Raw genomic sequence first — 19,211 nt, forward strand, 5'->3', positions numbered from 1 at the left:
GGGCAATACATTAAAGAAACTTTAAAAACAAAAAGCAAAAATTAGTGTGAGATGATCTCACAGATCGTATTTTATGAGACTGATCTATTATTTGGGTCATCCATGAAAAAATATTACTTTTTATTATGAATATCGAAAAGATTGACTTGTCTCACGTATAAAGATTCGTGAGACCGTTTCATAAAAGACCTAAAAACAAAAAACAGGTGCGAGAAAAGGGTGGGGTGTATGCCATGTACACTAGGGCGTGGGAGTCAAATTTCATGCCTTTCAAAACACGCAAAATTTTGGTTTTTTTAATATTAAAAGAAATTCTCACGCTTTTAATCACATTATTTTTTACAAATTCTACCACCTTACCTTGTTCTGATAAATGGATTTGAAAGGGACCGTAAACTGTTAAAAAAATCTATACAGGCAAAACATTTAATCATTTTTCTGCAAAACGGGTGGAAATAAATAAAAAATTATCTACCACCCGACTTTCTTAAAACTCATATATGACCCAGAATTGTGAAAATGCCACAAGGCTCCAAGTTCAAATTCTACAGGATTTTTTCTTGCTCTTGACCAGTGTATGTACATCGCTACAATCTCTCCAATTTGCTTTTTACACACGAAATAAGTTTTCAATCGAGAATACATTTTTTCAAAGAAACATATTATTCCTCAAATATGCCAAGGAAAAATCAAACTACAATCTCGATAACAATGAACAATGTGCAGGAACTAAGAGTCGAGGCAATTTGTCGCAGACACTGAACATAGAGCATCAAAAGGGAGTTGCAGAGTGAATAGATCAAAGTACAAGCTCGATAGCGATTAACAATGTGGAGGAACTACGAGCGGAGACCAAATCAGCAGCGAATAAACTGGACAAATTTCATGAAAGGGTGCAGAGCAGATATCGGTATCAAGCAGACTCCAGAAGAGATTTTCTTCGGATAATTTTGTTGTCAACTGACAAGTAACCACTCTGATATATAATTCTCTCTTTTACTTGCGATGTCTTCTCTTTGGTTCGACTCTCTGCCTCTTGTCATCATCCCAATCTCTGTCGTACATTCTAAAGCAATAGTTAAGGATGCAGCATAACAATAATATCAATACTCATATGACAACACCACTAAATTTTTTGAGGGACGATGCAAAAAATGCAGAAGAAAATTACAAGATTGAGATAAATGGATAGATAATGAAAGCACGATTTTCCAAGGATACAGATCGACATCACGCCTTGTTGTCTTGTTGACTGCTTCTTTGCCATGTATCCTCATGCCCGACTCATCTATATAACCCGGGCGTTGGACCATTATGCCCTTATGATCACCTCGCTCTCTTCCATCATGTGACTCTGACAGATTAATTGACAGAGGTGGTGGTGCTGGTGCCAGAGCCGGTAAAAATTCTCCAGGCTCTGACAAAATGTGCTCTCGTTTGAGTTTACGCCTCTTAGAAGTTGAGTTCACATCATCCTTGTTAATGTTCGTTTTATCCCTCTCCCTATCCTCCACCTACGAAGGAAATCATGGTCGGTTAGAAAAGTATGTGTATCCAATGCAACTACAACATATAAAGAATGATTACCCGTCATACCCCTCAGATTTTAGTAAACTTGCAAGGAAAACACACTTTGAAATAGTATGCAAAGGATGACATCAATTTTATTTTTTTCCACAGGTTCGCTTTATGCTTCCAACAAAAACCAAAAAATATGAAGTCCTTTTCCTCTTATAATGCACCTGTGAACACCTTCGACGACAAACTTACTGTTAACATTGGGAAATAGGTCCAACGGCTAGGCTGAACCAGCATAAAAGTCATCAATGCTAATAATAATTACCATTCCATCAACCTTTTTACTTGTGGTCTGCATTAAATCTGAATGCATTTCTCCTAAAAGAATTGTCATATAAATCATTTGTAACTTAAATACAAAGGGACTCTAATGAAACATTGAAGCCAAAGATGTCTCTTCAACAACATTCACAAATCTGGAAAGATAGGTAAGCAGCTCTAGACTCAAAGAATTACGGTAAATTGTTCTAAAATCTTCCACAACAGCATCCTCACTTCCCACTCCTTAAAATGCTATTTTGTCATGTTTTCTCCAAACCAGATGCACCAACAGATAAAGCTCCAAGGGATTGTATAAAATATCTTGTATGAATAGCAAACCCTAAAAAGACTGACAAGACGAGCATTGACCAAGGTTGACGAAAGCCTCAACCACTGGTCAATCCCTACATTGTACTGTTAGTGCCATTGACCTAGCGGAAGTGTATCGAGCTGCTCACTCACAAGTAGAGTTGCCTAAAACTTGATTCACTCATGAGAAGCTCGCATATGGTTAACTCAAAGCTAATCCCACCATTGATTTTGATTAAGCTAAGATATTTTGCTTGAGACGAGCTCAAATAATTTTCACTATAGTTATACAGTCGAGAAACTCAAGCTCGACTTATAATGTAGCCATTACAATGTGAAATCACTCAAATTAATTTTAGCAATCGAGCTCTATAGTGTTCAAAAAATTGAACTTGTCAAGTCCTCATCTCAAAATTGACATCGATTGGTTTTCGAGTTTTACAGATTTGAGCTTGAGCAAAAGAATACCTTAGCTTGACATGACATATTCGCACCTGCGCATATAGCCCATGAGTTGCATGCTACTACCAATCTAGATCTCAAATTTTACTGAGCATGCGGATGCACTCAAGGATATAAAGAGAACAAGGAAGATTGGTTGACAGCAAGCAGCTTTAGCCATACATACAAATAAGGAGTCAATAAATCAAGCAAGAAAAGAATGTGCATAAAAGCAACTGGCCAGGCTTGCCAATTAAGTTTATCATAAAAAGGCAGAGAGATAATAGTAAAACCAACGCATTCAGCTACCTTGATAGTTGATGCATCCCTTTCATCACGTTTTCTATCTCGAAATTCATCTTCTCTTCGCCGTTTTGAATCATCTAGCAATAATAAAGTATTCTCTTCAGATCTTCTGCGTTCTCTCTCTTCATGCCTAGGAGAAAGCTTTTGTGGATGTCTGGCATTTCCAAATCGTCTATCAGCATCTTCATCCTTCCTACTGGCATTAACTGAATGGGGGATGACGTGTGGAGGTAGAGGTGGTGGTGGAGGCAAGCTTTGGCCAAGAAATTTATCATCTACATGTGATTTATCTGCAGATGCTTCACTGTACCGCACTTTGCTTCTTTCATCTTTATTTTTATCATCCTTACCTAGCCTATCAAAATTCCTATCAGTACCTTTCTCTTGGACTTTTTCAAGGGATCGTTCTCTTCCATGCTTTTCCAATGACCTGTCTCTCAATTTTTCAGACAACAAATCATCACCACGTGACTTTTCAGGACGCTCCAACCGATCCTTGTAATCCCTATCGTATCTTTCACTACTCTTATCTTTTGACCTATCCACAGGTTTATCCATGACCCTGCTAATGCTAAGTTCATCGGGGACTACCTTTTCAAAAGTTATTGGTTGAAGTTTATCAGCAGATCGTGCATCACTTGCCCTCTCTTTCTCAAATATTCTAATGTCACTCCCATCTAAGTCTCTCATATCACTTTCCCCTTTCCGACGTTTATTTAGCCTGTCAGGCTCTCCGGCTGGACTGAGTCTCTTCAGCGGTTTCTCAGACTTCACATTATTTTCCTGCCTGGGAGAGTGAATAGACCAAGACATAGGCTGTTTGTTCACTTCTGTAGATTCAGTATCATCATCCTTTGCACCAGAAACCCTTGAATCAGATAACTTGGAATTCACAATATCTGGTTTTGTTTCGGTGTTAGGATCAGAAGATCGTGTAGACAAGTTTGTTCCTTTAGCTGAAGCAACACTCATGCTTGCATTTCCTGAAATTTCATGAAAAAAAATCAGCAATCCACAACGTGCCTGCCATGAATGGGATAAGTGAATGAATTTTAGCATCAGAGGAAGAACCTGAAGTTTTGCCAACAACTTTTCCAGATCTACCATCATCTTTGGTAAGATCATGCTTTGTTTGCTTTCCAAGAGATCCTGCTGTTGCAGATCTTTTTACCAAAGGCCGAACCTACATTGCACGAAAACATTCCAAAATGTTCAGCTTTACAGGTTTGAGAAAATAAATTGAGGCAAGACAAAAGATGCATCTATTATGAAGATAAATTCAGTAATAATAAATGTGACTTCGTCATCCATGATAACATGGATAATATACTAAGAGTGTGTTCGGATATAAAACTTATCTAATTAAAATCACATTTTCAAAAGATCACTTTAAAAATATATTTTTTTGACAAAAAAGTCACTTTTTTCTTTTAAAAGAAAGCCTTTTTTAAAATGATGGTATTTGAATGCAAAGACTGCTTTAGAATAATGCTCAAGAAAGCACTCTTCCAGAAGCCTAACGATGTGGTTTTTGGGGATCCACCTTCAGTTTCTCCATACATAATTAAAAAAGCTTTTTCCATTTTACTACTGAATCCTAATACTAAAGCTTTTGTATCCAAATTGAACCGAAGTTAATAAAACAGAGTGCAGTGGACCTGATGACACTAAAATTTCAGAGGATAAAATGATAATTATACCATTGTTAAAATAGATTTTTACAGAGTACGCAAAACTGATCAATGTCAACTCCAACTTGAAATTTTTGCGAACCAGACTGTGGCTAGTTACCTCACCAATACTATCAGGTTCAGACTCCAAGAATGTCAGCCAAAAACTAAAAAAAAATAAAAAATAACCGATTAAAGAGCCAAACGAAGCAACGGATGGATTCTAAATACTCTTTTCACACCTTTCCAAAAATATTTCTTACCTAAAAAATACCCCGTAATTGTTAATAGATGCTGCAATTAATTTAATTTCAGTATCAACTATCAAGCATAACTCCAACTCACCACAGCAGAATAGAAACAAAGACTGTCATGGCATAAAAAGGACTGCAAATTTGATTGTCACAACCACCATATTTTTTAAATTCTGAATATCCAGTTAAGGATATGTTAAATGCACTTAAGCAATCAAACAAAATTTGTAATTACAAACAACAAATATAATCAGAACTCAGAAAATTCAGCTCGTATTCTCATTCATAGTTCAAAATAAAAATATATTAATTCCATACCTCAGTATCAATTGAAGACTTGGTATTAACTTTTGCGGCTTCTTCGAAATGTTTACTTGCAGATTCTTCCACCTGTTTTAGAACGTCAACTGTGTTCGATGTTCCAGCTTGTGAACCATTGACGACACAGAAGATTGATCAGAACCATTGAAAAACATTCAATTTTCAAATGCTGCAGCTCAGATTTCAACAAGGTACTTTCTGTTCTTTCTTTCTTACCATCGGGTCTTCTCGAGTCTTTGGTGGAATTGCCAGAATCTAAATGTAAGCTTCCTGCAGAAACTGCTCTACCCCCAATTTGCTCGATCTGAGAAAGGTTTCCAGTACCATTTTGCACAGTTGTAGCATTACCCGATAAAAGCTTGGGAGCAGGTGCTGGAGCAGGCTTTATGTCCAGATAACCCATGCCAAATTCTTCATCTGTCACCCATGAAGGCTGCCAATAAAAAATATGGTAGATTAAACAAGTTGCTTGGTCTATATAATAAATTAATCATTTCATACAAAAATATCCACACAATACAATTACGGACTAAATCCAGATGGCAACTATTAGACCTGAAATATATAATTAAATCATCTAATCTTAATAAAGTTGCAATCTACATGACAGTTGTGACGTGGATTTCCACAGAGCAAACAAAAACCATTTGCAACTACTTGTCTTTGATGACAGTGACTGCTTTTAAGTAAAAATTTCCGTAACCCCAAAGTCAAGCCTAGAAGCAGCTCGCTCTAATTAGCTTTCAAAATTATCTTTCAGCCACTTTCAGTCTCAATTTGCTCTCATTATCATTAAATTATTAATATTACATGTGTTCCCACAAAAATATTCTACATTTGTGAAGTATATAAACACTTTCTAAAACCTTCACGAACACACATCTAATAACAGAAAATTGTCACATCAACTTCCATGATTCCTTATCAAACATACTTAAAAAGAAAAATCAAAACTATCTTCAAACATTTCTGCTACAAGTAACAGAAATCCTCACTTAACACCACTAAGGTAACTGATACAGAAAATTGTCACATCAACTTCCATGATTCCTTATCAAACATACTTAAAAAGAAAAATCAAAACTATCTTCAAACATTTCTGCTACAAGCAAGGTTGTAAATGGCGGGAGGCGGTGGCGGGGCGGTCGGTGACTGCCTACCGCCTCGGCCGCCTAGGCGGTGCCCAAGCGGTGCCTAGGCGGTTGAATTTTTTTAAATAATTTTTTATAGATAATCATTTATAATCATGCAATATAATCACAAATAGTCATCATTTTTTATGTAAGATGTGTAACTAAATAATTTTTAAGCACAAAAAAGCTTCATACAATATAATATCATCTACATAATGTGCAAATAAATATATACATGCAAACTAATAAGATAATTAATAAAGATTCATCATCATATTAATGTTATTATGCTAACAAAGTAATATAATTACTTTTACAAAAAAACTAAGTTTAAATTTCAAAGTTTCAATCCATTATTCATCATTAGAACAAGTACTAGACTAAACATAATTAATCTTCCAAATCATCTACATATGCACCATCTACTATATCTACATATGCGGGCGGCGGGCGACAGACAGTGTGTGGTGGGCTTAGTGGTTGAGACTTGAGAGTGAAAACCAAAAGTAAAAAAAAAAGTTGGGTGTGCTAGGGTTTTGAAATTTAAAATTAGTAGGCTTTGACTAGATTTTTGAAATTGTTGACTACAACTTAAAAATCTTGACTGCCCGCCTCGCTCGCGTGCTCACCGCCTCGACTCGCCTCCTCAACGCCGTATAGCTTTGGCCGCCTAAAACACCCACCTCAAGCATAGGCGGTGCGGTCGAGGGCCGCCTACCGCCTAGGTGGTGCCTAGGCAGCCGCCTCGACCGCCATTTAGAACACTGGCTACAAGTAACAGAAATCCTCACTTAACACCACTAAGGTAACTGATTTCTTAAAAAGGATGAAAAGAACTTTCATTTCACAGTTACCTTTCTAGCAGCCAAAGCTGCAGAAACACCAGTAGCCAAAACTTTGAGATCCTCTCTGTCATCATTTTTAATTTTAGCCACCTGTGCAACGGGAAATGGAATAAGCAATTTGTGAAAACTAAAAGCAAATCCAACAATAAGTCGATCCAGATATTTTTTTTCCATTCAAACATGTTACCCGCTTTTCAAGGTTGATACCACTCTTCCGAGTAACGGGAAAAACGCATGATATTTTAGTTAACATAATAAGAGAATTGCGAATCTCCATGTACTCTGTCGATTCCAAGCACTGAATAAGTAGTCTAGTGATCCTCTGGCTCCACTTCCAGTGCACCTTCAAGAATAGAGAGCAATTACCAAATAAGAAACTGGGAAACTATAGCTATAAAATTACGGATAGATATCCCAGAAAGGAGGACAACTTATGCTATACCTGGTCCGCCAATCACATCACTTACACAAGTTTTTGAAGGGAAGAGGAATCGAATAAGCAGAGAAGAATATTTTAATATGGTGTTCTGTCGTTTTTCAAGCAGATGTTATAGGTCATGATTGATGAATTATGTTCGATCGGAAAAATATGAATTTTTTGAGAAAAACATGAGGTGAAACACAATTGAATAAACAAGTGAGGTAAAGGGTTTTGAGCCCGAGATGGAGCCTAAATCATGTTTGGAGCATAAATGAAGTATATATTGCATCATATTAGGAATAACATATGTTAATCCAATCAACATGGACCTCACGAAATATTCCAATGCCCACTATATCTTTGAAAGCTACCAGAGGCCAGTGCTTTTGTATTGTCATCATCAATTATATCTACCAGTGAGATATCATGTTGCTATTTTTGCATATTCGTGCTCTTTCCTTCCCATCTGCTTTTCTCACTAACATGCCCGCACCCAAATCAATTGATTGTTCATAAATATGCCCCACCTATCGACAGAATGTTTGTTATCTTTACATGGTGGGGTAGTGATTGTCCAAAGAGATGGTAGTAGGTGGAGTAGAAGAATTTGTGTATGAATTTGGTAGTTGAAAAATAAAAGATGATCATGGTGTGTAGTTTACAAGAACGGCCCTTGCATTTATAAAATTACAAAGTCCACACCTACCCGCAAAGATGTAAGGTTTATGATAAAAATTTAAGCTCTATTTGTGATGGATCTACTCAATGCGTTTGTAGTCTATGAATAAAATTTTGGAAACATGATAAAGATAATTGCGTCCATTAACTTACCTTGATAAATTGACCATATGTGACACGTTGGCTGTTTGGATATCTGTAATAAACAGCAAATCCTGGCATGTTTCCACATTCTCTTTCATAAACTGTTTCATCACTCTATAAAACAAAGGTACAATTTGTAAAATCAAGTTCATGTAAAACAGGGGGAAAGATCTAAAAGAGAAAAAAAAAAGTGATATTATCTAATAAAACAATAGCATGGAAAGTTATGGAACTGTCGCTAAAAACACCACTTGAAAATTCTCACCTTCCAATGATAAGCAGTTTTCAGTGTCTCAAATAGAAACCTTCCAAGTCGAGCCACTTCAAACTCAGTGCAGCAGCATATCATTGGTTGTAAGGTTTTACAGATCAGCACGTCTATATGGTTAACTGTGTTGAAGAACGGTGTTCCCAAGGAATGGAGCGTATTTACGAAAATTGCGCAATATACAGCATCGGGCATACTGAAAGTACAACGGGGAAAAACACAGCGCTGCAGAAATTCCATGTTGATTTTTAAAGTATCGGGGCAAGAACTCAACCATGTATCCTTTTCGTGAGCAAGCCTTCGATGTACAGATTTAACATGTTCTTCATGCTTCTGGAGCTCCATAATCAATCGATCTAGAGACTCCTGGATTCTTTCTTTATCTTTCTTCCTTTTAGCAATTGCAGAACTGGAATTATCAGAAAGTTCTTCGAGAGCTTTAAGAGCAGCATGCTGCTTTGTAATTTCAGATTCATAACGATTTCTGGGTACATGGAGATCATAGAGAGTGAGACCCCAAAATGTCGCATACAAATCAGGAGACAAGCTATTCCACGCTTTTGAGGGCAACATTGTTCTGATAGTTTCAAGAAGATTAAACCATCTGCATGGTAATTAATGGGCAAGCAGTTAGAGAAGAGACTGAGTGCTACATCGGGTGCTGCATAGAGTTCATTGCAGATAAATATTTCGCAAACTAATTAAATAGTGAATAATAGAAGGAATGGCAAGGCAATAAGTATTACGAGAAAGTCTTGAGACAAGATCCAAGATCTAGAACCAATTTGGTGGATAAATCTGAGGCCTCAGACTCCTTTTCTGCAGTAGCAGGGTTCACTGCTTCATTACAGTCTAATGGCCAGAAGGAGCTGGAAGTATTTTGACATCTAAAGAGTCTCATCACCGGTCGATATACCAAAAAGGCCACCTAAACAGAAATACAAGGGACGTTATTCAGCAACTATTAGATACATTACCTGGCTTGCAGTGTATACCATTGTTGTTTGGGATTATGAAACTAGAAAGATCCAACCAAACATAAATATAAAAGGAAGCAAAAAAGAAAAAAAAATGAAAGGTTCGAACAAGAGAGATTAGGACCTCAGGATCGAGATGATATTTATGTACAAGTTCATCAAGAGTGGGAATCAGCAAAGCATAACTTGATGCAGGAGTCACCGCACAACAAAGAAATTCCACATACTGAAGGAGGGTCCCGTGACATCTGTCAAACTGTTCACAGACCATTTTGATGTACGGCACATCTGCTTTTATGACAACCCTACATAATGAATGCACGTTAGATAGACTTTACAAATGTTTACTGAAAATTTAAAAGAGGTTGCTCGCAAAAATCACATAATTTGGACCACCCACTGTAAACTTCTGTCAATTAAAATCTCAAATCTGGTAAAAAAAACACTGATTTCAACAGCCACGGAGCATACACAGAACGATGCTGGGCAATGAGTAGCAAAAGAGGAATCGCCAATTTGTTTTCCTCCTTCGGAAGCAAAGCATCTCTAAGCCTGTTAGTGGACTTGATCAAAGCCTGAAGAAAATAAAACACCTTAAAACTCTAGCAAAGTTTCTGGGTTATCAAACCACTACATTTGATACTTTGCAATAGCAAGTCACATACAGCTTGATAGAGAATGCATATTGACAGACATCATCTAAGTGAGAAAGAACAAATAGAGAGAACTAAACGAAGTAATTAGAATCAATGATTTCAACTAAACCCATTATCATCATAGTATAAGACTTGGTCCAAAGTTCTTGGATACAATGCTTAAAGGCCCAGCAGAAAAGAGTGAGTTGTCAACAACTACATCGGGGGGGAAAGGCACTTAAAATTCTGACGAAGATCAGTCCAAAGGAAGTCACAAGATTTAGCAGCTCACCTGTTCAATCCATGAATAATATAGGAGCCGAGGAGCAAGACAAGAGGGTTGATAAAGAGAGTGACAAGCCACAAATGCCTTCATATGGGAAAATTTACGCTCGAAGACTGAATAAAGACACTCCTGCTGTTAAGTTTGACATTCACAAAGGCGGATTGCCACATGCAGAAATCTTGAATCTTGAGGAAGCTAGTAAGATGGGAGAAGTAGACTTGGAAGACAAAGAAGAAAGTTTTTTCAATGATTCACAAGATGACTTGCTAGAGGTAGAATCCGTATCATCCGACACAGCAAGCCTTGTTTCTGAAAATTCAGATGACTCAGGTCACACAGGAGTGCTAGGGGATATTGAGGGGCTGTTTTCATCAGATTATGATCCACCAGTCAAAACCGAGCCACTTCCACATGAAGATGTGACACCTTCAGCGGGACAGGTATTTTCCGGATTCCAATCATCGATTCTTAACCATTCCTTCAAAGTAAAAGGCGACCGACTCACGCCTTAAGTGCGAGTCGCCACCAGGCTCAGCCTCCGCGCCTGGGATTGAACCCAGGCACGGTTTTCACAAAGACGCCCACAAGCGTAAATAAAATAACACGGAAGTCGATTTCTGAGAAAGCTTCTGTTTTTTTTTTTTTGGGCCCCAAATCAAAGCCCATTAGGTCTTAAACATAAAAATGTGAAAGGATGAAACTTACCCTAGAGAGACGATAACTGGAGCAGCCGAGCAGTGAAGAGAAGACAGCTACTTAGTGAAATGCCAACTTCTATTTTTTCACAAGGTAACCCGGTTTTTTTTAAGATTATTTAATTAAATAGCATTAATCTAATTTGATATAATGATGATTTCAATAATTATCATCTATTATTTGTTTGAGTGATTAAAGATTTATTTCAATTTTCAACATGTAATATATGCCTAATTGATCATCTTCATCTAATGTTGACAGTAAAATTTTTGAAGATGAGCTCTTTCAACATTGTTGTTATTGTTTTGATTGTTTTCATTTTCTTCATTGTTAGTTAACTAATGTTGTTATTTTGTTATACATACAGAATTCTCAACCTCACTTGCAGCGCATCTGGTTGTGAACGAAACTGGAGTTTGTTTGAGCATGCAAGTATTTAATATTTGATAGTTGATAACTTGATATAATATGAACAATTCATAAAAGTTTTCTTTTAAAAATTTTACAATTTCATTCAAAAAGAAGAAATAGGTTGGCGCAAAAACGTCTGAATGATCTTGCATGTATCAAATACAACAGAGCATTAAGACATCGATATAATTTGCGAAACAAAATTGATCATATTTCATTGAATGATATTGATGATAGCAATGAATGATTGATGGAAGGATTGGACAATGATGAGGAAAATAATCTAGTTTTTGGGGATGATAGCTTGACACGAGGTGATGTTGCTCATGCTTCCGGGGTTGATGAACATTTTTACGATTTTAGGTCTCGTGTATCGTCTTCTTCAGATGAGGCAAGTGCATCTATGTCCAAAACAACCAGAAAAAGAATTATTTCCCGTATTTTGGACGATGAGGAAGAAGAAATGGACATTGATCATGAAACTGATGAAAGAAGAATACAAGTCCGAAAGTTATGGGGATTGTGACGAGTCAATGTTAGATGATCGAGGAATTTTTATAGTATGATTAATGAACTTTTGTTTTGACTGCTTAATTCTAGAACTCAAAAATTAAGCAGTCAAAACAAAAGTTCATTAATCATACTATAAAAATTCCTCAATCAACTATATATATATATATATATATATTAAAAAAGTAAAAGTGCGTCTTGCTTCGTTAACTTGCGTCTCAGGCTCCAGGATCCCTTTGTGTGTTGGTGCGACTTGCACCTTTAACAACTACTTGTAACGACATGAATGAAGAAAAAAGCAATTGATATTCTTGCACAGTATTTTACCAGTTTTATTTTTATCAAGGAGCACTAAAAAAACAAACATGTTAATTGATTCTACTAAAGCTTACTCCTATTTTTTTCAAGCGAGCACAAAATAAAGTACCTTGTTGTTTCTGGTAATGCCAAATGAAGTGGCCTGATATCGGAGAGTGTCACTTCCAGCCATGGCATCCAATTGTTCTTCTGTCATATTTTCTGTATACTGGACATTCGCCATCTGCTGTATCAGCTCCTAAAGAGGACCCACAAAATTTCAAACACAAACATTTAGAAGTAGAAGTGCAGAAACTAACAATATACTCGGGTGGAAACAACCTGAAGGAGAACGAGCTCAATTCCATGTCCCTTTTTCAACTGATTTACAAGATACTGAAAAAGACCCCTGAGTTCCATTGATGGATATTTTTTACACCTAGAAACAGGATAACATGTCATGATCCCAAGCATAATCAACTGAAACTCAGGAATAGTTGACCAAAACTGTAACTTTGATTGCACGTTAGCTTATAAGAAAATTATTTAGCAGCAGGAATTCCGAAAGGATTTGTAAACTTCACCAAAACAAACATAATAAAAGTTTAGATGCCGACTAGGTTGACCAAATTTTAATGCTTACTAAATCAAAGTGGTATTGTGTGTCTGTACTTCATTTTCTCTTAAACTTTAATCTGAAAAGACAAAGATGTTGCAACTTTTATAAGTTTTTTTTTATTTCACATTGGAGCATTCCCTATTCGAAAAAAATTCTAACATTACAACTTTTGATTTATTTAAAGCACAGCTCAAAATTTGACATGTTTGACTTATTAAAAAAAATCATTATGACCAAAACTTTAAGCAAAATAAGTTGGTCCAAAAGAGGACTTTTCTGGTATTGACGATTAAATTGATGTATCAGATTATTTCAATTATCTCCTCTGTAGGTTTCAACCAAAGGATTTCACCTTTTATTATATATATGTTATGATATCCAAAACCAAACCATATATCATATTATCATCCAATAAGATTACTTCCAATAACACAGTATAATGGCAAAATTAAACATCTAAATGGAAATACCACTTGAATACATCATCTGCATGTACGGTCAACATCAACTATAACCTATACAGCAACCCAAGATTTCACGACCAGTATGCTTCTTTCTAGTAATATTTCATTGTACAGACTACGTATTATATATTCCAGACTCATCCTAGACTGGTGCACCTTGGAGTAAATGTGCAATTAAATAATTAAAAAAAGCAGTTTGAAATAAGCAGGAAAAAATGACATGTTCCCTTCCTCAACTAGTAGGGATCTAAACTAAATCAGAGAAAAATAACTAACAGAATTTTGAAAAATGAACTAGTAGCGAGTAATAAATAGAAATAATAAAAGAAGCAGTACTTAGCTACATATAATCAATGGAATCCCCATGGAATACTCTCTTGCAGATAAATCATTGAAGGAATCACAATAAAAAACTCACAGATCAAAAAATAAAATTATCGCAATAAATCAAGAATTTAAACTTCAATATCATATTTCCTGAATACATGAACACGAGTTAAGATACAAAACTCGCCACAATTTCAAATGAAAGACCAGTTAGCTAAACTTTGACATTATATTGTACGTGCATAAAAAGATGTCACAAAGAAAATACCCACGACTTCAGGAATAACAGACTTCTTCCTTCAATCAAAAGCTGGAAAATCTGATGATGCACCATGCTCACACTAGATGGGTAGAATAACAACCCTGAGTTCTTTGGCTATAACTTGATTAAAGTGTACCCGTTCTTTGAAAATTAACTCATCATAACATGCAGACTCAACAAAACCACATTGGATAGGAGCAGGCAACACAATTGATACTGAGCATAGAACCCTCCATTTCAAAGCATAAGGTGCGAGCACCTGATGGCACAATATTCTTATAATTTTAACAATGGAGTCAAATTCATGCTTAGTTAAATCCTTTTCAGTCATCTTACATGCAAGCGGAAATAGCAAACTTGAGAGCTAATGCTGAGAAATCAAGATCAAGTTTCTCTTGATCTTCGAAACATTGCTCCAGAATGAAATTGAATTGGCCTTTCCAAGTACCACAAGATTCTCACTTCGAAGATGAACGAAATAGCAAAGACTGTGTCTTCCAGGACTGATCCAAAATAAACCGTTCAGTTAAAGAATTGCATGCTGGTAAAATACTCCTGATGCTAATAACACCAATGATGTCAACCTAATAATTCTGATAGATTTACCATTCCTTGTCACTAAGTCCAAGCAACAGTTCGTAGTGTCAGGATCATTGACAATGCTCATGATTAGTCAAGAGGCCAACCTAAAATGTCAAATAACTTAAATGCCAAGTTCCAGGATACATGCAATTGAGGAGTTCAGAGGGCGACAAATCCAGAGGAAAATGATAGAGAGTATACAATATATAACAAATCTGATCTTCAACTCAAACTCAACACTGACTTGGACAAGAATTCCACAGCTCGAGCATACAGCAGAAAATGGCCATCAATAATTACATCACCCCAATGAGATGGTACCCTTGTCTCAGTACTCAAGACAATCCCCCAAAAAGTCAGACAATACCAATCCTCATAGCATTCACATATTGGCCTTATTTTCTAAGATTAGTTCTGTGATACCAAACCAACTTGTGTTCTAAAGGCCATTCCAGAACAAAAGGCAGAGTTTCATTTAAGATGTCAACAAAACATTTCTCCCCCCATTAAAGAAGTTCACTATACTAGATCGTCCAGCATTAAACATATAGGAATGTAATGTTTCTTTTTTGCAAGGGAAATCTTCGGGAGAGCAGTTGATGTGTCCAATATTCATAGAAAGTAAAATCCTTAACTACCCAAAAGTTGCTTACAATTCCAGCCTCCTTATCAAGTAAACAGGGAAGATGTATTTAGTGTATTATGCCCGCCCATAAACTGGCTTCTTTACAACCAAATTACACGAGTATTCCCCATACAAAGACAGATCTGATTCAGCCCAACATTCCCACGAACAGGCTAAACTGGAGCCATCAATCAGCCAGAACTGCAAGGTCCAATAAATCTGCAGCTTCAACAACCAGCTTCTCCAGAGGACATTACACAACCCGCAAAACTGGGTAAAGCATCCCCGGGAAATCTGATTCTATTTAAAAGAGACTGATTCATTATTATTTAACACCTTTGTGTGGTTAAGAGGACCAGAAGTTCAATAACAAATGCATTGACAAAAATGAATAAAAGGCTAGGATTAATAAAAAAAGGTAAAGACCCATGTGAATTTCAAGTGCTAATCTCACTTCATAAAGGTCAAGTAAAAGATTATTTCAGTAACACGTGTAGCTACATGTTAAATCAATATACACAATAAATCAAAATTTCAAGGCAAGACACCCACATACTCACACAATGAACCAATGAACAAGGAATATTAGAAGTTCGAACAATAAACATCCAAAATGATTAAGTAACCAAAGAAATTTCATGGCGCAAGGGTACATACAAGTGACCCCAAAATGATGCCAGTGATTGGAGCCAGTCTGACAAATTAAGACCATCCTCTTTAAGCTTCTCGCGTCCACCTTGAGCCAAGCGTTCGATGACAACATATTCCAGGATATCATACTCAAGCTGTTAAATGCATGCATTTGGACATAAACAAAAAGTAGAGACACGTTACATAAGAGTACAACTTGATTGCTCAAAAAATTTAACTATAATCATTGTACAATGAAGACAGTCATCAGCTTAAGTAGAACATAAATAATGGTCGCCCCCACCATTTTAATGACAAATAGTTGAATCGTTTTTTCCTGCCTCACTAGTGACAGAACATGATTAACAGAACAACAATAGGCACAACAATGCAAATAAGCCAAAACGCTTGCAATACACTCCGCTGAAATTATCCAGGTACACATGCAAATAAAACTAAAATATAACTAAAAGAAATCAAATATGAAACTCCGTATAAATTCTTGTAGAAACAGCAAAAAATCTCACATACCAAACCACTTTGTGCCAACGTTACACAGAATAATCATTGCAAACATGACAAAAGGAAATGATTTTTAATTAATCTTATGACTTCATGCGAATGCAATCCTAAAGAGTGAACAAATACTAGTTAATTTAGAAAATTCGTCCATGAACCTTCAACGGATCTAATTTCATACCAGGGAAAAGAAAGACCAAATAAACCTTATTCAACTACAGAAAATTTAATCTGGCGGAAAGTATTCATGAATCTTACAATCTAAAGGGCACAAAATATTAAAAGACCTGTGTCAAATACTTGAAAGCATCTACAACTGGAGCAATCATATCCCTGTACGCCTCAATCTATAGATGAAAGAGGCTAGATAAGTGTTTCAGCTAGAGGTTCAGTTATCAAGTAGAATAATGTATTCTTTAACCAAAAAACCTACCTGATGAACAATTGTTCGAAGCACTGTCATTGGATTTGCATGAGCTAGTTTGGCAACCATTCTACCAAGCTGCTTTAAATTTTCTTTGGCGAGGCGTTTTAAAATCCTACGAGTATCCAACTGTAAAAGACCAACAGAAAACAAATTAAAGAACAAATGGTACAAATAATAAAGAAACAGTCTCATAAACAGTAGACATACCCTCGCTGTTTGCCTTGCTGCCAAAACCATTGGAAAACGCTCGTCATCCTTTTCCCATTCACCATACAAACGGTATCGCACCTGTAGAAACAGTTTACAAAATTATTATTTTGCTGAATACAATTGATACTAATGTGCTATCATATAGAATCAGTTGGAAAAGCTACCTCGTACGGAAGAAGGGAAATTAGTTCCCATATCTCCTGTCCAATTGCAGGATTAGCAGGAATCAACTGCAAAGAAGGAAGAAGACATGTACCAAGTGCTTCCTCAATTTTTAATCTTGCATCTTTCAGGTGAAGGCGAGGATTCAGATTTTCGAAAGAATCAGTATGAGTACAAAATGCCCCATCGGCACCGTTAACAAGCTCAAAGGCACAAAGAAAATATGCTCTCAACACTCTAGTGGTCTGCATGTCATTCATGGCCATCAGTAAAAGGGGTGGATATTTCATAATAAAAAGCAAAAGAACAACAACTAAGTCATACAAGACGAGAACATTAGACCTTCTGCAGTAATAATGTGTCACGGTAAAGATAAGGTCCAGCAGAAGCAAGCATCTCAAACAGTTCATTAGGTAGATTGAGGAAGGATTTTTTGAGGTATGAATTTGCTGCCTCTGAATCAACACCAGTACCATAGGATGCATCACAAATCGAAACTCTCAATTGGCACACGACTTTGTAAGCTGAGGAAACTTGTTTTTCAATAAGCCTGGACAAATAAGCATAGAAGTGTTAGAAAGTCTCAGTGATGAATTTGGAGAAGAATGAACACCAAGGAAGAAAAAGAAAGGACATAGAGGGAAAAGACGAAAGAGTGAGACAAATCAATATAAGACATCTAGCATTATTTCCCATTAAAATTTTCACATCTAATTACACGGGATAATCTGAATTACCGAAACAACCCCTGACAAATTTGGTCATGTTCCACAGGATTGAGAGGTGAGAGACGCTCCAATAGCTGATGAGCATGAAACCTGAGAAATCAAAAAGTAAAAAGTAAATTCAAATGGAATAAAGTTCCTCAAATCTTACTTTTCAACAAGACCAAAACTACTCTAGTACCATTGTATATAGTGTTTTTTCAAGGAAAGTGAGAGAATCAGAACAATGATGATGATGTTAATGATATTTAAAGCAACAATGCGACACAGCACTAGAATTTTAAAATGATGATTCAAGTCTACCAATCATCTACGGCAAGGAAGCCAATCAGTAGACCTAGGGCTTGATTATTTGCAAGCTCTGACGATCTTTCAGCAACTGCCACTTTTTCCATGTCTAAAGCAGTAAAAAGATCTACAGTCACATCTCCTTGTTTCTCGTCATCCATGAGGTCCTTCCCAGTGGCCGCAAGGTTAATTTTCCCAATTTTATTGGCCTGCTCATCGCAAGGAAATAAGAAATAAGATCATGAAATAATAAAAAGTAGAGAAGATTAAAAACGTAAATATGGAAAATCTTGAGGTACATTTGCAAAAATAAGCAAGTGTTTAATGTCAAAAGTGTTCAATCAATCAAATCACATATTAGCGGGTGCATTCATGTGTGTGTGCATTTAACAGTCAATAACTACTGAGGAAAGAACAAAATATGCAGCGAAAATTACTTGAATGATATAACATCTTAACAAGTGCAGAGAGTGGTGATAACATAAAAGCAACATACAGAAAATAAATAAATAGAATCACCTCATCAAGTCTCTTTACAGAAAAAGCATTATATTGCTCAAATGCCTCTTCGTCCTTGGGACATAAATGGGCATATCTGAATGAAATACCAAATCGCATGTGAATATCAACATGCAAAAATAAGTTTATACCGAGCATATTAAAAAAATAAATATTGTTTCCTATCAAAAAAATAAAAAAAATATTCAAAAAATAAATATGTAGCAGTGATAAACGTGTGAGAGAAGTGTCACAGCTGCAATAGATCTAGGCGAGGAATAAGTGACAAAAAAAGATGGGGAAAAAATTCATACAGAAAGTTAAACTTTTGAAAAAGTACTGCATAGCACAAAAGGTTCTCTACCTCCAAAGTCAAACCGTGCTAAGCACCACTAGAGTACACCAAGATTACAACGGAAAAACTGTTAAGTA

At 36.2% G+C, this 19,211-nt stretch overlaps 1 protein-coding gene across 1 annotated transcript in view; it reads right to left on the reverse strand.

Moving 5' to 3' along the window:
- Positions 1-401: 401 nt before the first annotated feature.
- LOC142522173 (THO complex subunit 2) overlaps positions 402-19,211 on the reverse strand; it is a 31,175-nt gene continuing 12,365 nt past the window's right edge. The window contains exons 11-34 of the mRNA XM_075625326.1: positions 18,801-18,876; positions 18,297-18,490; positions 18,006-18,086; positions 17,611-17,818; positions 17,271-17,513; positions 17,104-17,184; positions 16,903-17,022; positions 16,757-16,816; positions 15,978-16,105; positions 12,784-12,880; positions 12,572-12,700; positions 10,078-10,181; positions 9,731-9,911; positions 9,376-9,557; positions 8,627-9,233; positions 8,371-8,475; positions 7,306-7,461; positions 7,128-7,208; positions 5,357-5,573; positions 5,138-5,244; positions 3,967-4,078; positions 2,899-3,878; positions 1,222-1,514; positions 402-1,066 (exon numbers count right to left, since the gene is read on the reverse strand). Of these exons, the coding sequence (XP_075481441.1) occupies positions 997-1,066; positions 1,222-1,514; positions 2,899-3,878; positions 3,967-4,078; positions 5,138-5,244; positions 5,357-5,573; positions 7,128-7,208; positions 7,306-7,461; positions 8,371-8,475; positions 8,627-9,233; positions 9,376-9,557; positions 9,731-9,911; positions 10,078-10,181; positions 12,572-12,700; positions 12,784-12,880; positions 15,978-16,105; positions 16,757-16,816; positions 16,903-17,022; positions 17,104-17,184; positions 17,271-17,513; positions 17,611-17,818; positions 18,006-18,086; positions 18,297-18,490; positions 18,801-18,876 (4,612 nt within the window). The 3' untranslated portion in view covers positions 402-996. The remainder of the gene's footprint in view (positions 1,067-1,221; positions 1,515-2,898; positions 3,879-3,966; positions 4,079-5,137; positions 5,245-5,356; positions 5,574-7,127; positions 7,209-7,305; positions 7,462-8,370; positions 8,476-8,626; positions 9,234-9,375; positions 9,558-9,730; positions 9,912-10,077; positions 10,182-12,571; positions 12,701-12,783; positions 12,881-15,977; positions 16,106-16,756; positions 16,817-16,902; positions 17,023-17,103; positions 17,185-17,270; positions 17,514-17,610; positions 17,819-18,005; positions 18,087-18,296; positions 18,491-18,800; positions 18,877-19,211) is intronic.

Source organism: Primulina tabacum, chromosome 13 (genome assembly GCF_025594145.1).
Source record: "Primulina tabacum isolate GXHZ01 chromosome 13, ASM2559414v2, whole genome shotgun sequence".
In the NCBI taxonomy this organism is placed as follows: Eukaryota; Viridiplantae; Streptophyta; class Magnoliopsida; order Lamiales; family Gesneriaceae; genus Primulina; species Primulina tabacum.